A 22,520-nucleotide genomic window follows, 5' to 3' on the forward strand; every position below is an offset into this window, starting at 1 on the left:
ATAGGTACAATGATTATTGAATTAAAATTTAACACATTAATTACAGTGACTCTCTAGACAGTTAACACCTAATGTGTAGCAGAGTTATATCTACTTGTTTAAATATTATATTTTCAGCAAGTCATTTACCAATATTATTGTTTTAAGTACTGTAATGTCTCAATTTCGTAAAAATTACAATTTCATAATTTAGTTTCAAGCATAGATTTCAAGTTGAAGACGTATAGCTGGATATTTTTTCCAAATACTGGTAATATTTACAAAAATCAATTTATGAATTTTAAATTAAATTATTTTCAACATATACATATGCAAACATAATATACGCATAACTCTGAAAAACTTAAATTATATATGATATCTAACAGTAGGTGGCTAAATAAAATAACTCATGACGAGTTGTAGGTATGAATATTGTATTGTATATTATAAAATAATGACGTGTTTAATGATATTGATAAAATGAGTATGAATTTATGAATTACAATCTTTCAGTTCTCATAATATTATAACTTATAAAATAGTAATAATTATAGTATATTTAGTTGTAATGAATGAATTAATTTATAAAAAGTACATCGTTTTTGCTTTTATATTAAAGATAAATATTTAATTATTAAAATTATTTATAGTGTTTACAATTATGTCAATTCCTGCACGTAATTGTTCTTCTGTGATTATTAATGGTGGCGAGAATCTCAATGCGTCTGACCCAATAGGCTTAGAAATCAATCCATTAGTTTTCAACTCATTGTTTAATTTGTAGACATAATTGGATACGCCATCTGGAAATGTAATACAAATTAAAACAATATTGTATGTTTAATCTCAAAACAATAATTTATGTAATCTTTTAAAATAACTGTAATTTATGTCTATTGATTATTTATATCCAACATGAAAACCGTGTATTGACTAACAATTTAAGGTGCTAAACTATTTTGAACTCATATCAAATTATTGACTAATATGAGTAGTAAAAAATAAATGATGCAATTATAAGTTTTTTTGTATAAAAATAATTATAACACCATGCGTAAAGTACCTACATACACAATAATAGTTTATTATTACATTTTGTACGTCGAAAATACGAATAAAACAATCAAACAAAATATGTCATCATACTTATATAATGTATACCTAGTCATAAATATTATCACAACACAACACTTTGCATAAAAAATCGTCATTTATAAGACATTTATAAAATAAATAAAAAGAATTAGAACTTCATTATAATATTATAATGGAAATTTCTACACTTGTCAAAATAATTTCTTGCAAAGTAAATACATCATTGAAACAAAATAAGTGTACTTTAATTCAATTCAAGTACTTAGCATTTATTCATGATATAAAATTTTTATAAGATCATAAATGACTGATTTTTTTTTTTTTGACGGAGATCGTCAAAGTGTTTTTGTTGTGATATCATAAATGTTTTACCTCAATACATTTTTATTAATTTTGCCTTTTGAGGATTATAATATGCCACACCGGGACCATCTTACTTTATGAATAGTAATTTATTTGTTTATCACAAACTTTTAAAGTAATCACCAATAATAACAGCAGTAACCAATTAACATACGTATACTTTTCGAAAGTTACGACTAAGGCGAATATTGTCGATAACGAAATGAAAAAAATAGCGATAATGAAACGTGTTGTAGCCATCGATAATAATATTTTCTCCCGCCGTGATTCCAAATTTCAATAATATAGTTTCTTATTAAAAAGTTTGCACGTTTCCTTTAACAACTAAATTTCTAATCGCACGATGTCTATAGTTTTTACAAAAGGATCATCTGCACAGATTTGTTAGATATTAATTTATTCAGTAGATAATTAGTAAACGAGTCTGAAAAAAAAAACAGTAATATTTGCACGGTTTGAATGGGCGACTTCTACTTTGACAGTATAATATACACTGTCGAGCCACCGCCAATTTTTTTTTTTACTTAGCCGTGACGCTGAATAAGATAATAAAACTAAGTATTATTCACTTTTTATGAAAAAAAATATATTTTTATGGAGACTTATTGAAATAGTAAATATAAATATTATGCTAATACCTAATACACGAATTTAATTTATTTTTCACGTGTATTATTATGGATATATTAAAATATTATGTATATATTATAATATAAGTTAAATTAATACATACTTGTATTTAACACGATAGCATTCAGCAAGCCTCTTCCTCTGACTTGAATTAATTTTTTTTCGTCCAAACGAGCAGTGAGTTCAGACCTGAAGATCTCGCCCATCTTAAATGCGTTTTCTACCAAGCCTTCGCTTATGATTACGTCTAGTGAAGCCAGCGCGACCTTGCATGCTAATGGATTCCCACCATATGTAGACCCATGAGTACCAGGAGTAAGGACATCCATTACTTCACTGTTACCCAATACCACAGAAACCTATTGTGTCAATTAATTTTATTTAATAGGCGTTCAAAAATAGGTACGACCTAATGTTTTTCAAATTATACTCACCGGATAGACTCCCCCGGAAAGTGCTTTTCCTAGAATCAACAGATCAGGTTTGACGTTTTCATAATCGACTGCTAACATTTTTCCGGTTCTACCCAATCCAGCTTGTACTTCATCATCAATCCAAAGAACGTTGTATTTTGTGCAAAGCTCACGAACTCCTTTCAAGTAGCCTAGAGTAGGCACAACTGCTCCTGCTTCGCCTTGTAATGGTTCTACCATAAATGCGCACACGTTTGGATTTTTCAATGCTTGCTATAAGAAATTGTTATGTCAAAAGTTAAAACATAGTTCATTACATATAATATGACTACAATATTGTATTGTATCATAGCACTATAGCAGTAATAAAAAATATAAATATAAAACTAAAAACATATGTTATAATACTATATTATTATCTTTTGGAAAAATACTTAAGCTGATAAATAGTAAAACCAAATGTTATATAAAAGACCAATCTAATGTATGTAATATACAATATTTCCAAACTAGGTACGGATATACGTAAATATAAAACACCGGATTTATTAGAGAATTACTATGATGATTACTATACATACATGATGTGAGATGATGCAATATACATACTCATGTATATACCTTATATACCTAACACATAAATGGTACTCTAAATCTCCACACCCTTTCAATGTTTGATTGGACGCTCTGCAAAACGACACTAATCCTCTACTAGTGGTACTTACGTTGCATTGTAAAATATAGATATAAAATCATAAATGCATCGTGATGCCTTAAAGTTACACAAACATCGTCCTATATAAGGATCAGACAATGTCGATGTAGGGGCCAGTCTCTCAGTAACAGCCTCAAAACACATCGTCCACACCGGTATGCCCTTCGACAATATTTTTACCATTCAAATGAATGTACGATTTTTGCATGTATATTGACTATTAAGTCAATCAAACATCATGTATGATCACACAATTAATCATCTTAAAATATTAGCCTAATCAATTTATTAATTATATATTTATCTCTAATAAACCTAATATTATCCATCTTACTCCTTATTTACTTAACCATAGAATATAAAATTCATTAACTACTATCGTATTATAACCTAGCTATAGCAGTATCGTTACATAATTATTATTAGATCACAAGCATAACTGTTATTCATCTGTTATCTATTTACTATATAACTCTATAAATTAAGTACTCATAAGCTTAAATTACATTCCGACATTAGGATAGAGATCAACAATGTATAGCGGCCACGAAGGTAGGGATTTTTAAGAACTTCCGATAATAGTCATGGCCCCAAAAATAATAAACAAATGTATGTAATTGGTGTTAAAATTATATCCAAATCATATATAGAACTCAAAAAAAGTATCTCTTGATATACTAGGTATTATAAATACCTATATAAATTAAAACACGTAATTATATGTATAATATTACGCAGTGACTTCGAGTATCGAACTTAACTTAACCCCCGTATACATATTATCCACGAATACATCTACATACTCAGATGCGTGAATTGAGATATTTCATATAATATGTTTGATGTTTATATGCATTTTTCATAACTACTTGATTTAAAATAAATATGAAAAAAATATGCAAAATAAATAATTTAGAAAAAACTTTTAGAACTCTTGAGATATTTTTTCCAAAATTATACATAATATATAACGAGTTTATGAAAATAATAATACGTAAACAATAAGTCAGTTATTTTCTTTAAACAAAATTATTAAAATCTTCAAACAGAAAAAAACAATTTGATTATTCAATAATTAATTTTGCCTCATATTTACCTCCAATTTTTTTAAATCATCATAAGGCACTATTTGATAACCAGGAACAAGAGGTCCAAATTCATCGAAGGATGTTGGATCTGTGGATGCAGAAATGGCGGCAATTGTTCTCCCCCAAAAGTTACCATGAGCAAATACAACTTCCGCTTGATTATGTGGAATATTTTTCACCCTATATCCCCATTTTCTAGCAATCTTGATACTAGATTCTCCTCCTTCAACACCTTAAATAAATACGAAGAAAATTAATTGAGTAACCAAAATTTAATAATTGATGGTCGATATTGATTTAATTATTTCAGTTGTAGAATGTTCAATTAAAATATCATATTTACATAATACAAAATGCATATCAAAATAATGTATTTTACCAGTATTCATGTTCAAAACTTTTTCATATTCAAATTGTTCAGTCAAGAACTCATTAAGTTCATAAAGCGAATCATGAAATATAGCTCTTGACGTGTGATGAAGTTTATTTAATTGATCTGTCATGGCCTTAATAATTTTGGGATGACAGTGACCCTGATTGAGGGTGGCAAATCCTCCCACAAAGTCGTAGTATTTTTTTCCTTCAACGTCCCACATATAAATCCCTGAAATTTTTTTTAAATAAAATTGTATTATCAATAATGATTAATTAATATGCTTAAAATATAATATACAAAACAAAAAAATAATAATGTAAGTTATAATGATAACCTTTTCCCCTGCTGATAACCACGGAGCTAGGATGATAATTGTTTGCAGACACTTTTCTCTCTCGTTGAATCACTTCAAATGATGTAGCAGTATTTGAACGTAAACGGGCCAAACAGACATTATTGAAAAGTCTTGTGTACTTAAGAAACTGAGAACTATAATTTTGTAGGCCTGACATTGTGTTTTGATATCTAAGATCTAATCTAAAAATAATAATGTCACGGGTTAATATAATAGGTATTATATGTACTACCTAGATACCTATATTTTAATTACAATAAATTAGCAAATTAAATGAACATTTATGTCATGACTCAATATAAATTGTACAACAATTTATATATATAAACTTAAACTACAAATTATATATAATATCTATCACTTTTTTCAAATCTAAAATGATAAAACATAATTGATAAAATGAGTTGAGTTAGTGATTAATAAAAAAATATAAAAATAGATAATTTTAGATTCTGAGTGAAACGATGAATGTATTGATTTTACAATGATGTGTGTTTTTTTTTTTATTTTTTTTTTTATTTTTTTTTTATTTTTTTATTTTTGTGTCTGTGTACACGATAAGTAGTCGAAATAATGCTTCGATTTTCGACTTCAGTATCTTGTTCGATGGGAAAGTGAATATCGTTGGTGCATTGGGGAGGTCAAAATTTTAATTTCCCAGTAGTTTTCAAAAGCGATGTGAAAAACAAAAGAAAAATTAAAGAAAAACGGGAATTTTTACGCAAAATCGATTTTTAACAAAATCGATTTTGGTTATTGGTGTAACTCTAAAACAAATGACCGTAGATGCATGAAATTTTCACTGGTTGTTTATATTAGCATTTTCTATACACCATAAAATTTTCCAAATATTTTGACTCTTTTTGAGCTGTTTACAGCCATTGTCAGTTTTCAATTTTTTTAGTTTTTTTTCTATAAATATCAATAAAATTTTATCTATTGAGTAAAAAAGCTTGAAAATTTAATAGAAGGCTCCTAGTTTATTGTTTCAAAGGCAGATGAAAAAAATTAAAAATCCTTAGTCACAGTTTTTAATTATAAGCATTTAAAGTTCAAATTTTGACAAAATACGGAAAAATCACGAAAAATAGCAAATTATTTTGATGAGAATTCATAAAAATTTTTCTTTTTAAATCTAAGATTTGAAAATGTAATATAAGATTACTCATAAGTTTGTCTACCTTTATCAAAAAAAAAATGTCTAGAAGAAACTTAAATTAAATTTTTATGAGCGTCTGAAATTTATATTTTTACAACATTTGATATTTACTCGATTTCTCATGTAACGATTTTTTTATTTTATTGTAATTAAAAAACGAATGACTGTAGATACTTGAAAATTTCACTGAATGTTTATATTAGTATTTTCTATACACCATACAATTTTGAAAATATTTTGACTCTATTTGAGCTGTTTACGGACATTGTCAGTTTTCAATTTTTTTAGTTTTTTTTTCTATAAATATCAATAAATTTTTATTTGTTGGGTAAAAAAGCGTGAAAATTTAATATTAGACTCCTGATATATCGTTTTAATAGCAGTTGAAAAATATTAAAAATACATTTGCACAATTTTTTTTTATAAGCATTTAAAGTTCAAATTTTTGACAACATTTATCAAATTTATAATTTATTAATTATTTTGTGGTTAAAAATTTATAAAATGTTTAACTTTTATGGCTAAGGATTGAAAATTTAAAACAAGGCTCCACGTTAATAGGTTATATATAAATTACTTTATTCACAATAATATCATCAAATATACTTGGTAATATCATAGGGTGACTGACCGTTTTCGCTCAGAATCGTTTTTCTTATACAATGATATTATATCATTGAATTCAAATTTAACACCATCCATTACAGTGACCCACTTGTAACCTACCGTACAGCAGAGCGACATCCACTTATCCACCTTTTTGGTATTATAATTGTTAATAACTACGCTAAAATAATAGACAGTTAAGTTCAAATAACAATCGTGTTAAAGATATATTATAGTTTATAATAGGTCTAATATATTGTATTTGTATACCTAGTGTACAATTTATTAAAAAATAACAATTTACCCATATTTAACGGTTATAATGAAATAATTGTTTGATCGAATATGATGTTTTTATATTTTATATTATATTTATAATTAAAACCTAAAACAGCAATTTATTACAGGACTTAAAACAAATTTATTTAAGTATACATTTTGAAGGCAATTTTTGTTATTTAAGTATTGTGTATTACCTTACTGCATTTAGTTGATGCATATTTACTATTCCTAACTTAATAATTAATATAATAATTATTTTAAAGATGACCAAACTATTTAAAGTAGGTATACATGTCATAATCATAATTTGAAAAATGAAATTTCAAAGATTTCGAACATGACATATAAACCTTATTACAGATAGAGTATACCTTGGTGTATTATAATTAAATTGACTTGAAATTATTAAATAAAATTGTGCTCAGTAATATAGTTCTTGCTAATGACATATTAATTAATATAGTACAATTATTTACTATACAATTTATTTTTTTACTTCCTATTCATTTTATAGAATTTTTAGAATTAAACTATAATATTATATAACAATTATATACCTAATAAATAACTAAAAATAAAAAAATCTCATAATAATACAATGTTGGTGACTTTTTAAGGTCTTTGGCAACTCATTGTTATCTAATATTAGGATCAATAATAAGGGCTGATATGTCAACTTAGTTTTATTACAACTTTATAGTATTTAAAAATTAACTTAGAACATGACAAAAATAGAAATACTATATTTTAAAACATTATTGAAAAAATAAATTACATAATGAAATAATTAATTAAGAATTTTAAACTTACACACAAATTTGTAAGACTTGAATAGGTATATTATTCCAACACGATTAGAATATCAAAAGCAGCACAATCAGACCTATAATAAACATTTAATAGTAATTATTAAGGTTTTATACTAATTCAAAAAAAAATAATTCAAAACAGCAACTAATCCACATAGAATTACGCTTATCTAATGCTATTGTTATTTATTTTTTCTTATTTCTTAATCTTCGCCATTTGCTTTAGGTATGTTATTTTTTAAATATCTATTGTTGAGTGAATATCGTGATAATTAGTCCAAAGGGAAAATACAAAATATTAGAAACATGTATAAATCGATAGTTTACTTATAGTACAGGGGTGACCAAACGAGGCTCGTGAGCCACATGAGGCTCTTGAGTCAGTTTTGTGTGGATTTAAGTTATTTCTATAAATAAATATATAAATAAATGTTAAATAAATGTTCCTTCATTTGATATAAGATGAAAAATGTGTCTTCATTTTATATACCATTTTTAAACATATCTTAACAATGTGGCTAACTTCAAATTTGGTCCCAAAATTAAGATTAGTAGCCACCCCTGTTATAGTAGGTATGTAAATAATTAAGTTTGAATATGATTGTTATAATTTTATGAAAATGATACAAGTAAGTAATTTTGAAAAATTTTAACACTAGACAGTTTTAAATTAAATATTAAAACACATAACAGTGCGTTAATTAAAGCAAAGTAATAAGTGGCGTTAATAAGAATTTAAATGAAATAAACAAAGCAAAATATATTATCTATATAAATATCATATAGCCAAGGGTGTTGTGTCTACTGCTAAAATAATCGTTTATGATTTTGATAATTAGGAATAATTATAGGTACCTATCATACATCCAAATTCCGAACATTTCCTTACACTAATAAGTGCTGCAAAATATGATTCTATCTATAATAATATTACTCAATAATCTAATTTATTGTGTTGTCAGATTATTACCTTCCTCCAGATGTTTGGAGGCTCTCGAGGTCATGCGTATTAGAAAACTGAGCAAATACCATATGATACAATTTTCACTATTTTGTATAATAATTTAAATTACTATAATTATTAAAATATTTACCTGGCTCACAGCTGCAAAAATTAAAGAAACCAGAAGTTGCTCACAGGACTCGATACGTGTTGTTTGATGATGATGCGCTCTGCATTTAATGGTGCACTCACGCTACTATAACGGTCAGGCTGACCAGAGAATAACAGGTAGTGGTGTTTTAGTGGTGTGGTTGGGTGGGGAGGTTAGGGATTGTATACGGGTATATCTAGGTATTACGAACACAATGATTTTATATGTATTATTACTTATAACACCCCCCCCCCCCCACCCATCACAACCACGATTATAAATCCCTGGGCACACCAATGACCACAGATTGCAGTAACAAAGGTTCTTAAATTTCAAAGAACTAGCTCTCTCTTCGGTAAAAATATTTTTTTCGGCCACCCGTCATCGCTGGTGGCATAGAAGATACGAATACGTGCCGATTTCTTAATACGTGACCGTACTGTAATCGGTAAGGATCGTCCTTTTTGTCCAGAATTTAACATTTGTATAAGAGGTGACCTTTGTCTGCCCGTGACAATGTGCCAGTTCTTTATTGTACCTTATAAGGTTAATATATTTCAGCATTGGAATGTCGTGCTATGTACATTATTTTTGATATAACAAATGATATATTTTAGTAGTTGAGTGTGTTGGTCTACAGTTACATTATTACGGTAACAGCTATGAAATGTTGTAATAATTTAATTGTTGTAGCCTTGTAGGTACCTATAACAGTATATTTATACTTAAACTGTTTTTAAAATTCAAAATATTTATACTAAGGTGCGATATATTTTGTATAAATATTAGGTACAAATTATTATATAGTATTTTATGTTTGATGAAGGTTTATCATAATAATATTATTATATTGTTACAAATTGCATGATAATATGTCATTTTTAGATTTGAATAGAGCGATTAATGTATTCATTTTAAATTGAGATTTTTTCTCTGTCATCATCTTTTGGGGATGTCAAATGTTTTTATTTTCTACTTCAGCATGTTTTTTGGTGAGAAGTAAATATCTAATTAGTATTTTAGTTGGTCAAAAGTGAAAAACCTTACCTATATGGCACAAATTTAAATCTATAATATTGTTATTTTGCAAATCATATTAATATGTTGTGGTGTTATACATATGTGGTCCACAATGAATGGTTTATGTTCGGTAGTTATGTATTTTTTCTGTTTCACGTAGTGCAAGATTTTTAGATTCTGAGCAGAGCGATAAATGTATTGATTTTACAATAATGTGAGTTTTTCTTTGTTTCTTTCATCACCTCTTGGGGCAAGAAAATGCTAAGGTGAGTGTTATTGTTCATACTGTTTAGTAATATGTATGACCTGTTACATTTTCCGTACATAATCCCGGTATTGTTTGTATCATTAACAGTGCTGAGAATCATCTAAATACAATCACGAACTACACAGAACTAGACACTAACAACAAAATCGCGGACACAAAGTTGTACGGGATACGTACACTTGCGATAGGAAGGGCGCTCTTAGAAAGCCTTTGTTCAAATAGGGCGCCGCAAACCAAAACAGTTTGAGAACCCCTGGATTAATAAATAGCGTTGCGTCGTACGTCTACTGGTAGCGTACAATTTTGTGGCTGTCCTCCTACAGTATCTATTCCTGTGATGAAGTAGTGAATATCATGAATCAGTGGATATTTTAACTAATATACTTTATAACTAATATACATTTTTTTGTCGCCTAGTAGATATATTTAATAACTGGGTGACAATGATTTTTTATAAAAATTTCGATGTTTGAAATTAATATACAATTTTATTTATCGATTATTTATTATGTTTAATTTTGTTATTTATTTATGACGTGTATCATTTCGTTTGACAAATTATTATTGAGGATGAAAAACCCACAGTTCACCGTAGCGTCCGTAGCCCGTAGCCCGTACCTATACATAGAATAATACAATGCAAGAAAGCAAATAATATTTTATACTTGGACTTAGACTAAATACAGTACCTATTTTCAAAAATTATATTATATTACAAAATACAATAATACTAAATGAAATATATACAATTGCATAATATGATACCTACATATAACGTATTACCATTGGTTATAACTTATAAATACTAGTAAAAATAGTAGTATTTATAATCAATGGTATTACGTATTGGTGTAATATTATTAATATTCTGTGAATTTCTGTGAATATTCATTATAACAAGTAATAACTATTATTATAAACTATTTTTATTAATTAATATAATATTTAATATTTTGGATAATTATTAGGTACTTATTGTTTTTAAATTCATTTTTACAAAATGGAATATTTTTTCATCTGTGGCTTAGGAATAAAATTAACTTAACGTGACAATAAAACAAATTAACTCATAAGACATAAGTTACTAAATAACACGGAAAAAATAGGTAATATTTTCTATAATATTTAATACTGAAAAGTTTTTTATAAGCTCATAATAATATGTTGATTTTGATAGTCAGTGTGAAATTTTTTTTTAATGTCACCCAGTGATAATTCCTTAAAATATCCACTGTCACGAATACAAATATTCATCCAGTTATTTTTTTTGTTATCATTTCCCAATACTCGCATTTTATATACCTTTAATGTGTGTTATAATAATATTAGCCTATAATAATTATTTGCTATTGGTATCAGTTTATTACCTAACCTATTATAATTTGGAAATTTAGATTGTTTTAAATATTATAATATTATAACTTATATGTAAGTATATTATAGTCTGGCTAACGAAAAGTGAACGTTGACTTCAGAAATACAATTTGTCTTTTCTTTCGGAGGCCCAGCGTTTATATTATATAAATGCGTAAATTGACTAGCTAGGGCATTAAAAAAGGCGAATATAAACACTATTGTTGTTCACTTGACTCTCTTCTCTCGATTTGTACTATGGTAAATAATATAATGTCGATATTGCCTGCTTTGGTGAGTTCTAAATATTGGTCTTTGAATATTTTTTTGAGAATTTTGTGTGCAGAGTTGTAGGTATTATATTAGGTCTATTTGGTTTTGTTTTACATCACGATATGATCAATACGATTGTTTCAGGGTCAGTTTTTTTGTTATTTTCAGTGGATTGTTCTGTGTTTTTACTTTTGTGATATCCTTTTAGGAATCGATTTTGGAATATTTATTTTATATAATACTAGCCGAATTACCCGGGTCTTTTTCTTGGATAATACCTGTGTCTTCAGCTGTGTCATAATATTATTGGGACTGTTGAACTGCACTCCTTATTCAAACCAAAATGTTTGAATTACACTAAGGTTCAGAAAGGTGATATTCAAATTTCACTTGGGTTAAAAAACCAACCCGGGGAAGTTCTCATACAGGGATTTTGAGATTACTATTATTATTATTTTTTTGTTTATAAATGGTTGCTATTGGTTTTATTTAGTTTCAATAATAATAATAATTCAATTCAATTTTCACTGGTTGGTTATATTAGCATTTTTTATACACGATACAAATATTTTAATGTGTTTTAAACTGTATACGGACATTTACTGTTTCCAATTTTTCTAGTTTTTTTTTCTATGAATGTCAAAAAAATTATATTTGTTGGGTAAAAAAGCTTGAAAAACTAATACAAGGCTCTTAATATTATATTACAATGAAATTTGAAAAATATTAAAAATCTATAGTTACAATTTTTTTTATAAGTATTTAAAGTTCAAATGCTGACAAGACACGAAAATGTGTAAATTATTTTGAGTTAAAAATTCACAAACATTTTTTACAAGATTTCTTTTAAGTTTGTGTACCTTCATCAAAAAAAAAAATGTCTACAAGCAAATCAAGTAAAATTTGTATGAGCGTTCGAAGTTCATATTTTTACAAGATTGAATATTCACTCGATTTATCATGTAGCAATTTAGTTATTTTGTTGTAAATCAAAAACAAATTACTGTAAATACATTAAAATACATGAAAATTGGACTGAATGTTTAAATTCTCATTTTCTATACACCATAAAATTTTCAAAATATTTTGACATGTTTTGAGCAGGTTACGGACAATTTCAAATTTCAATATTTTTAGTTTTTTTTTCTATAATTGTCAATAAAATTGTACAAGTTGGGTAAAAATGGATGAAAATTTAATTCAAGGCTCCTGATGTATTGTTACAATAGCAATTGAAAAATATTAAAAATACATGGGCACAATTTTTTTTTTATAAGCATTTAAAGTTCCATTTTTCACAACATTAATTATATTTAAAATGTAATAATTATTTTGTGGTTAAAAATGTATAAAATGTTCAACATTTATAGCTAAGGATTGAAAATTTAAAACAAGGTTCCACGTAAATAGATTATATATAAATTAATTTATTCACAATAATATCATCAAACATACTTAGTAATATCATACGCTGTCTGCCCGTCTTCGCTCAGTATCGTTTTTCTTATACAATGATATTTTACCATTGAATTCAAAGTTAACACCATCCATTACAGTGACCTACTTGTTACCTACTGTACATCAGAGTGACACCCACTTGCCCACTTTTTATTTCTTATTTTTACATGTCATGTGAATGCTGACGTTAAGGGACATTAAGTTATCGTACATTTGTTATTAATTAATAAACGTATTCGGCATTGGTTTAATTATCTAAGTCATAAATAATTAACAAATACTGACCTCACAGGATAAGTTTATTCAGATTCCTATTTGACGCATAAGGTCGAATGACTTGTGTCTATATATATGTTGTACATACACTGTACCGCTAAGACGGTAGGTAATATAAAATTTTGTCTTATTTATGGTACAAGTAAAATTCAAATGCATTCTATGTCACGTGGTCATTTGTTTTATTTACATCCGATGGAACTGATACATTTGCATATTGTAGGAAAACGTTTTGGCTATCCGTTCACTGAAACGAATTAAGCTACTTATTTGGGATTCAGATATTAACCTGTCACGTGGTGTATATACTATCAATTACGGAAGTGTCATTTATAGAGAAATAATAAATGAATATTTTTAGCAACTGGAAAGCTAAGAGAGACGAGATCAAGGTGAATATATAATTATTAAACCTCTTACATTTAAAGTGGATTATTCTTATAATATATTTAGCAATCGAAACCCAGAGGACATTTCGAATGAATCGTAATTAAAGCATAAATAACTCTGAAAATTGTAAAGATTATACTAAATATGGTTTATATTATAACCAGGGCTTGCAAACGTTATGATTATAACATTGTATTTGACAAAAAAGATTGAATTTGTAAACATTATTATAACGGAAAGCGATAATCAAAAAAAATTAAATACCACAAAACATAACGATTAACAAATTAGGTTTATATCATTAAACAAAACATGACACAAAACGTAATTTATAGAATATCATTAAAAGAAAAATAACGCAAGACGTAATTAATAAAATATCATGAACAAAAACTAACGCAAAACGAAATATTTTATAATCTATTTATTTAAAAGGTCTATTGGTTTCGTAGAAACATTTATTTCATGCAATCAATCTAAGAATTGATTTATTATATTCCTATCTGAGCCATTACCTACCCACATTAGTTATTATTTTTAAATTTAATAAGTATTAACACAATTTAAAATAACGATAAACGCAAAACTTCTATAATACTTAACGTTTTAGTACTAAATAATGATAAACACAACAATTGGATAACATTTTAATTCTGTATAACGATAAACGCAAAAATTGTATAACGTTATAATTGTAAATAACATAAAATGGAATTTTTTTTAGATGCAAGCCCTGGCTTTAACACAACGCCTTCATTAAATATAGTAATTTATAGACTTGAGTAACTTTTATTCTGTCCCCTTATATGTTATTTCAATACCTATACATCATATAAAATTGAACAGATTACGTTGTATCATATATTTACATTTCTTGATAGAGCAAATAATAATATTTTAGTGTGGATATTGTATAGATTTAGAGTCCATGTGAAGTGACGCATTCATTTCTCAATAATATTTTTTTTATCGTTATTATTTATTTGTATAAAAAAGTAATCAAGGCTAAAATGTCCGGGATAATTATTAACAATGGTTTATAATGATAAACTATAAAATATATAAACTGCAACATAATATAAGATATTTATCATATTTCTGTTTGAATTGAGTTAATCAATAATATCTGTATACCTACAACTTGCAAGTTGCAAATAATAAACTTCCCGTTTTTAACCAACTATCCATATTATAACTGCTTATTAAAATAGATTTGCAATTAAAATAAACACGTACCTTTTTATTGATCGACTGGATATAACTTATACACAGATATCATATTATACGAATCACTTTCAACGGCAAAATGAAAAATGAACGAATGCTCATTGCTTAATGCATACACTACACAGTATTTGAGTACAACGGCAATGTGCGACGGCTGGACATTTTATTTTTATATTAAATACGGAGATTACAGCTCTAATGTTATTTGATAGTTATATAATCTAATCTACAGTACATTGCCGTCAATCGTCCAAAATATATATATATATATATTATATATAATGAATTTTATCTTTATATTATTTGGTGATTTCACTACAACAGAGAGTATACGACCTTAATCAGAAGGTATACGGAGTTTGTTAGAAATAACCAGAAGGTATACGGCGTATACCCTCCGTCCCTCCACTACAGAACTGGTTACAGTCTAGGGACTGGAACCGAATCTAAAAAACCGGTTCTGGAACTGGAACCGGAACAAGAACTGAAACATTTATTTTTGTAAATTAAGTACCAAAACCAAACTGGAATTTTTAAATTAAATAGGTTCTTTCAGGTTCGAAAATAAAATAATTGTAATTATTATAATCTAATGGTATTACTGATTTGTGTATTAACTATGTATCATCATATGAGTTTTATAATATTTATCATACTATTAACTAAACCCGCATTCTGGATAGGTATTTAAAATTATTTTACTTATCGTGACTATCTGGAACAAGTACCGAAAGTATTTGGAACCGGTACCTTTATTTTGTTTTATCAAAAAACCAGAACCGGAACTTTCATTTTATTTTTGGAAAACCAGTACCAGAACAGATACCAATAAATTCAAAAGGTTCCAGTCCCTGATTTAAAGTAACAATATTAAAATATATTTGCACATATATGAACTTTTCGACATTATCCACCGATGATGAACTCCGTCCAGACGAGAATATTAAGTATACCCTCAAACACGTTATAAGGCTGGATCAACCCACCAGTCCAGCAGAATTAGAACTACTCCATAACTCTCAAGACATAAAGTGTCTCAAACGCCGAAGTCCATACAGTTATTTTATTTTTGGAGAACCAGTACCGGACCGATACCGATAAATTCAAAAGGTTCCTGTGTTACACTTATCATTTGTATCATAATATTATATTATTTTTATAATTTATCATATAATTCCGTTATATTATGCACTGATGTAATTTAATGTAATATTTAAGTGTAGTACCAAAATGTCAGCTGCGTATACAAAATATGTCACTATAAATACTTAAGCAACTGACTCCGTTATTCACACCAATATGCTGTATATAATAATAATATTATTACTTATGTCACCTTGACGGTGACGAGCAGTTTGTATATACGAGTATTATAGTATGATTGTATGATTCGACTGAAGATCAAAGTGGATACGTGGTGGAATTTCGCAATTTAGAGAAAAGTGGAATTATAAAATCTTATAATAATAAAATGTATAACTAACATTTGGTTTTATCATAAAGACATAAAGTGACGTTGTATTTAATTGAAAATGTTATTTATTCCTATAGCTCACATATGAACCGTATCCGTATTGCATTATTTATTTTATGAGAGTACCTACGTAGTTTAGTTTTAATGATGTAGATGTTATAATATATTATTTTTGTTTTGAGTAAATTCTTATTAAACTAATAATACCATACAGCACAGTTATCGAGCGTATATTATGCATAATATTCATAAAAACGTTTAAATGGGATTTTTTCAAGTTAATTTTCACTTGTTCTTTTAAGAACATGTAATAGGTGAAAATGTATAGGTAAATTTAAAAAACAAATAATTTGTTCTGATGATATAAATAATGAGGATACATTTTTTTTTTATCAAAAATAGGTTGACTCTTAAGCTTAAGACACAATATAAGTATAATAATTAAGTGAAAAAGATAACCAAATCGTATTCCTACATAGGACATATATATGACAATATAGCTTTAAACTTTGACACTAGATGATTTTAAAATAGAGAACCTAATAATATTTGGCTGATTTTTAAAATAATTTTAACTGTTTGATAATAGGCAATATTATTGTAATCCCAGACACAATTATTTTTATGACATTTTAACTAAAAGTATACCACCTATTTTATTTTACTACAATTATATATTTTTAGGTAATTTTAACTGACTTAAATTGAAATTTATTTTTTTTAGAACTTAAACACAATTTAATAATTGTATGTATGTATTACCCAGACAGCAATTTTTTGTTCAATAATATTATTATAACATTATAATAACGAATAATATTAGTATAACGTTGTTATAATACTATTATAATATAATCATTACAAAATGTTGTCTGGGTATACATTGATAATAATTAAATCAACTTCATTTTTTGTTGATAAGTGATAACTATTTTAATGTAATGTTTAAATTATCAACAGAAATTATAAATTTATAGCCGTATAGGTAGGTACCTAGTTATTTTATGTATATTTATTGGTAATTATAGATAACACGTTTATAGGTATAACATTGTAAGAAGTGTTTAGGTTAAAATAAAGATTCTAAAAGTTCGAGAATTCAGCAACTTTTATAATCAAACATTTTATTTTTAAATTATACTCATAAGACATTTAAAGTAAACAATATTTCAATAGTTTTATAAAGGATTAAGAAAAATAAAACAATTACGATTTTATAATTGAAATAATTTCAAAAATGAAAGTTATTTAATTTGTATGAACAAAAAAATTAAATAACAATATCCTGTACGCATTTTAGAAAATGTACATCTAAAGTAATTTTTAAATAGCCTATTCTTAAAAAAGACATAATCTGATTTTAAAATAATAATAATTATACACCTCATCTATCTCTAAATCCTGCACTGGATGTGAAACAAAAACGTTATTGGTGTAATATTATGACGTATGAATTGCTGCTATGATGTTTTGCAGTACGGCGTACTGCATAGGCAATATTGGTACTTTATGTTTTGCTGATCGGGATTGTTTTAAAATATAAAATGACGTCATTTTACTATCTATTATTCGTTTACCTCACCTTTTCACTAGCTACAATAATGAAATTATTTTCTTTAAAAAATAACTATAGTACAGTCATTTTAAAATTTTTTTATAAATTTAGACGCAAGTTAAATTAAATACTTAATAGTTGTTGCGCATAGAAAACCAAAATCAGGGTTAAATAAAAACACGTAAAATGGTTTAAAATACCAACAGTTTTATTGATTTTTAATAAAAAAATAATGACATTTAAGTAAGTCACAATTCATTCAATTTAAATTTCGATTTATTCAACAATATTAACCTACCTACTTAAATTAAAAATAATATTTATTTGTAAATAATTATTTCTATATTAATAAAAAGTTACAATATTTTGGTTTTAAAAATCAATTTTAATAAGTACTTATTAATATTAAGAAATATTTTTTTTTTTTTTCATGACATTAAAATAGATTATTAGTTCCAAAATACAGACATCTCGTATTATAAAAACACAGCAATGATAATGAAACATCAATTAACAAAATATAACACATTATGCATTTTCTACAAATTACAATTTTAAAAATAATTGTATAATATTTATATTATGTTGTTCAATATTACTGATTCAATTTTATTTAGTTTTTTTTTTTTTTTTAATGAAATAAAACTTAAAATCTGAAATCATATTATTATTTCACATTTACACACCCACTGGAATACTAAATATTATGTATACCTAATGATAAAAATATATTACACATATTGACTTTATAAAGTTATAATTTGCAGTGGCGTAGCCAGAGGGGTTTGGTTGATTAACTCAAATAATGACATTCCCCCACCCCCTAGTAAATGTATTATTTATCGAGTTTGGGACTTCTTGCATTTGCATGTTTTTTTGTAGATTATTTTAGGTAAGTTATAAATTTGTTATAATATGAAATGACAAAATTAAATACAAAGTTTAAATTTGCATATTTCGTTATATTTTAAGACAAGTGCATATTTGAGCGATTTTTAGCATATCTGTGCATATTTTGCATTTTCGTTACTTAAATGTATGTACAATTATCGGATTGTATTTGGATAACATTAAAAAATATTATGTTTGGGTAGGTACCATAGACTTAAATACTATTTCTGTTTGATATTTGGGGAGGCTAAAGCCTGCAACCCTACTATTATAAAAATTAATAAGCTTAAAAAAATGTAGAAAATGTTTGGGAGGACTGTTAAAGTGGTTGGTGTAGGCTTCGCCCCTGAATCCCCCTATTTATGCATATGGTACGTAAGATTTTATGAGTCTCTTCGTGACAAAACTGTGTTAAAACTATAATTGACATCTAGATTCTAGATTGTACGAAGAAATGAAAATCAGTAGATACGTGTTCGTAATAAATTGTAATATGTTTTATGCATTTTTCAAAAATAATATAAAAATATAGCTACATAAATTTAAGCATATTTTGACAATTATGAATGCATAATGTTGAATGCAACAAGTCCCGAACCCTAAATTTATTTATATATGAAAACTGTAAAAAACTTGGTTTAATGTATACTAAACTCCCCCCCCCCCCTTCTACCCATTTCATTAATCTGGCTACGCCACTGATAATTTTTAGGTACAATTTAATTTCGATTAAAAAAATGTTTTTTTTGTTTGGGAATAATTTACTAACTTTTATTTTTCTAATATTATGTTCTACTATTCCGATAACTTTAAATTATATTTATTTTTAGTCTGTTATTTAAATTTTAAACTATATATTTTATCTTATATTTATCTTGATATTTTATCAAAATGTATTCCCTTCTAACGCTACGGCAATAAATATATACATAAGTAAAAACCATTATGAAATACGTTTAGTAATAGTACCTAGTAACCAAATTTACAAATTATATTTTATTTAGGGGTGACATAACTCTCTGTGACGTTTTCGGGTTTTTACTAAAACAATGAAAAATATATACATAATCCAAAAGTGTAGACAAAATGCACGGTGAATATTATTAAGTTTAAAAGACAAACGACGGAAATCGAGTGAAAATAACGAGGTGAGAATTTCCCATTCGGGATTAGACAAGAAAACATTGTTTAGTTGTGCGTTTGTGTATATATATTTTATTATAATACCAGGAACCGTTCGTTTCAAGATCACAGGAGTTTTCTGCGAAACAAAATCTATCAAAAAACATTAACCTGACGGTTTGTTTTCGGATTACAAGTGCGTATACACCGTATATATAGGTAAACATACATAACACATTACAGACGTATATATGTGGAATACGAACACCGCGGAGATGAAGAACGGTGGCGGTGGTGTTGAGCAAACGTACTGGGAAAAGCGAAAAGCCAATTCGATAAGCTATATAATAATAATAATAATAATAATAATAATATTAGTGGCCGGGTCGGTCTGCAGTGTGCGTGCACAGCACACATAATATTATACATATGATATTATTATATTATGCGAAGGAAAAATGTACAAATATATAATAATAATAACATATACAGTCGTCGTCGGTACACAATATTATAATGTTATTACTATAACGTCGACGCGGAAAAAAGATTCTCTTGACCGACACGCAATTTCCCGAATGTATACATCATCGTGCGTGCGTCGTCGCCGTGTCAAAGACGGCGGCGGAAGATTGAACTCTCTCCGCGCGCGTCATTGGATCTGCGTCACTATAATACTGGCCGCCGCAGCCACCGCCACCACCACAGCCACATCCACCTCCACCGCCACCACCACCACCACCACCACCACCTCGAGATACGTGATATTTTTAGACTTTTGGGGGGGCACAGCACACGCGTATGCGTATTCGGCCGGATGCCGTGACGTCGGCGCAGCGGCCGCGTGTCCTGCTCTTCCTGTCGAACGCGCGTCTCTTATAGGTAGCTCGGTCGTCCCGGCTCGGTGGGTTGAAGCGGCGGGTCCCCCGGCTGGATGCTGGGGGGACGGTGGGCACCGGGTCCGGGACACACCCACAACAGACGCGGTTGGTCCGCCGCTGAAAACCCTCGACCACGGTACAAGGTCGTCAATCGTCGTGTGCGGACTCTGGTCTGCAGCGTCTCGTCGTCGGTTATTACGCTGCGATACTTCATGGTGTGTAGTGGACGTGACGGTGTCTAGTGAGTCTTTGGCAAACCGCATTATGATCAACCTGGTATTCTGTGTCTTGGCCACCATGCACTTGGTGTACTGTGTCTGGCAATCTGGCACGTGGGCTCAGGACGATCAAACAGCACCAAACCGCCGCGCCGCAGCTGCTGACGCATCCAGAGCCAACAACAACGCCAACGCCGGAAACGCCGCCAACGCCGCCTGAGCCACTGTCTCAGAGTCCAGTCGACCACCGCGAGCCCCTGACTCTCGTAACAAAAAAAAATAATCTTATTATACTAACCACAAAATAAATTCTATTATACACTTATAACCATATTATATTATATAAATACCATATTATAACAACGATAACTATAAATATTCTACACTTTCACTTAACCATATTAATAATTTATATTATAACTTTCTTGTTGTAACCCCCAACTGTCACAATAGCTACCACACGAGTACTTTTTGTATTTTTTTTTCTCATTTTTTTGCTTACCGTGCTTTTATTTCCCCATCGATTTCGTGTATCCGGCGGTATCTATGATGATCAACGCTTTCGAGATGCGTTTGGTCCGAGAGACGGCCACCGCATATTCTATGACGTTTACAATGCCCAATTTTCCAGCGCTGAGATACATTCACCTCAACAAAATCACAGGAGTCGTGACGATCCGGACCAACAACTTTTTCTTTACGTGTAAGTACGAGTAAAATAATTGTGCTGGTGTAACTGCGGACTTTGACAATCGTGACTTAATGATCATAAATATTGTGTTTTTAACTTCAGGTTTACTCAATGGCAACCAAATTAGAGGAGGTTCATTCAGATGGGTTGACCAAGGAGACGAATCAATTTCCATGCTACCACCGCCAGACTTATAATGGAATAACTTATAGAGGTATTTAACCTATTAGAGTTCATGTCATTCAATTGTTGCCCCTTTATTGTATACCGATTGCCCAATGATTACTAATATTGCTTTAATAATATTAGGTGCTTGACCTAACACTGTATATCTTATTGTTAATCTTATTATACAATTCCATTCATGATATAATGTATCATACGTCGTTTTACTTATCACCTACTGTTAATACCTACATAATAATAATAATCTTACGCTATTATAATCACTTTAAT

General features: G+C 28.2%; 2 protein-coding genes across 2 annotated transcripts; both read right to left on the reverse strand.

The window, feature by feature from the left end:
• Window positions 1-436: 436 nt before the first annotated feature.
• On the reverse strand, window positions 437-15,347 carry LOC132935501 (ornithine aminotransferase, mitochondrial-like). Its single transcript, XM_061002075.1, has 9 exons — window positions 15,242-15,347; window positions 8,968-9,086; window positions 7,875-7,947; window positions 4,997-5,199; window positions 4,666-4,890; window positions 4,295-4,518; window positions 2,505-2,756; window positions 2,174-2,429; window positions 437-785 (listed from the first exon to the last, which is right to left on the reverse strand). The coding sequence occupies exons 4-9, from the start codon at window positions 5,172-5,174 to the stop codon at window positions 610-612; spliced, it is 1,311 nt and encodes a 436-aa protein (XP_060858058.1). The 5' UTR covers window positions 5,175-5,199; window positions 7,875-7,947; window positions 8,968-9,086; window positions 15,242-15,347; the 3' UTR covers window positions 437-609.
• Window positions 15,348-21,047: 5,700 nt separating this feature from the next.
• On the reverse strand, window positions 21,048-22,239 carry LOC132939958 (uncharacterized). The gene is made up of 3 exons (XM_061007406.1): window positions 22,173-22,239; window positions 21,876-22,131; window positions 21,048-21,634 (listed from the first exon to the last, which is right to left on the reverse strand). Exons 1-3 carry the CDS (start codon window positions 22,237-22,239, stop codon window positions 21,424-21,426), a joined length of 534 nt encoding a protein of 177 aa, XP_060863389.1. The 3' UTR covers window positions 21,048-21,423.
• Between the last annotated feature and the right edge of the window lie 281 nt (window positions 22,240-22,520).

Source organism: Metopolophium dirhodum, chromosome 1 (genome assembly GCF_019925205.1).
Source record: "Metopolophium dirhodum isolate CAU chromosome 1, ASM1992520v1, whole genome shotgun sequence".
Lineage (NCBI taxonomy): Eukaryota > Metazoa > Arthropoda > Insecta > Hemiptera > Aphididae > Metopolophium > Metopolophium dirhodum.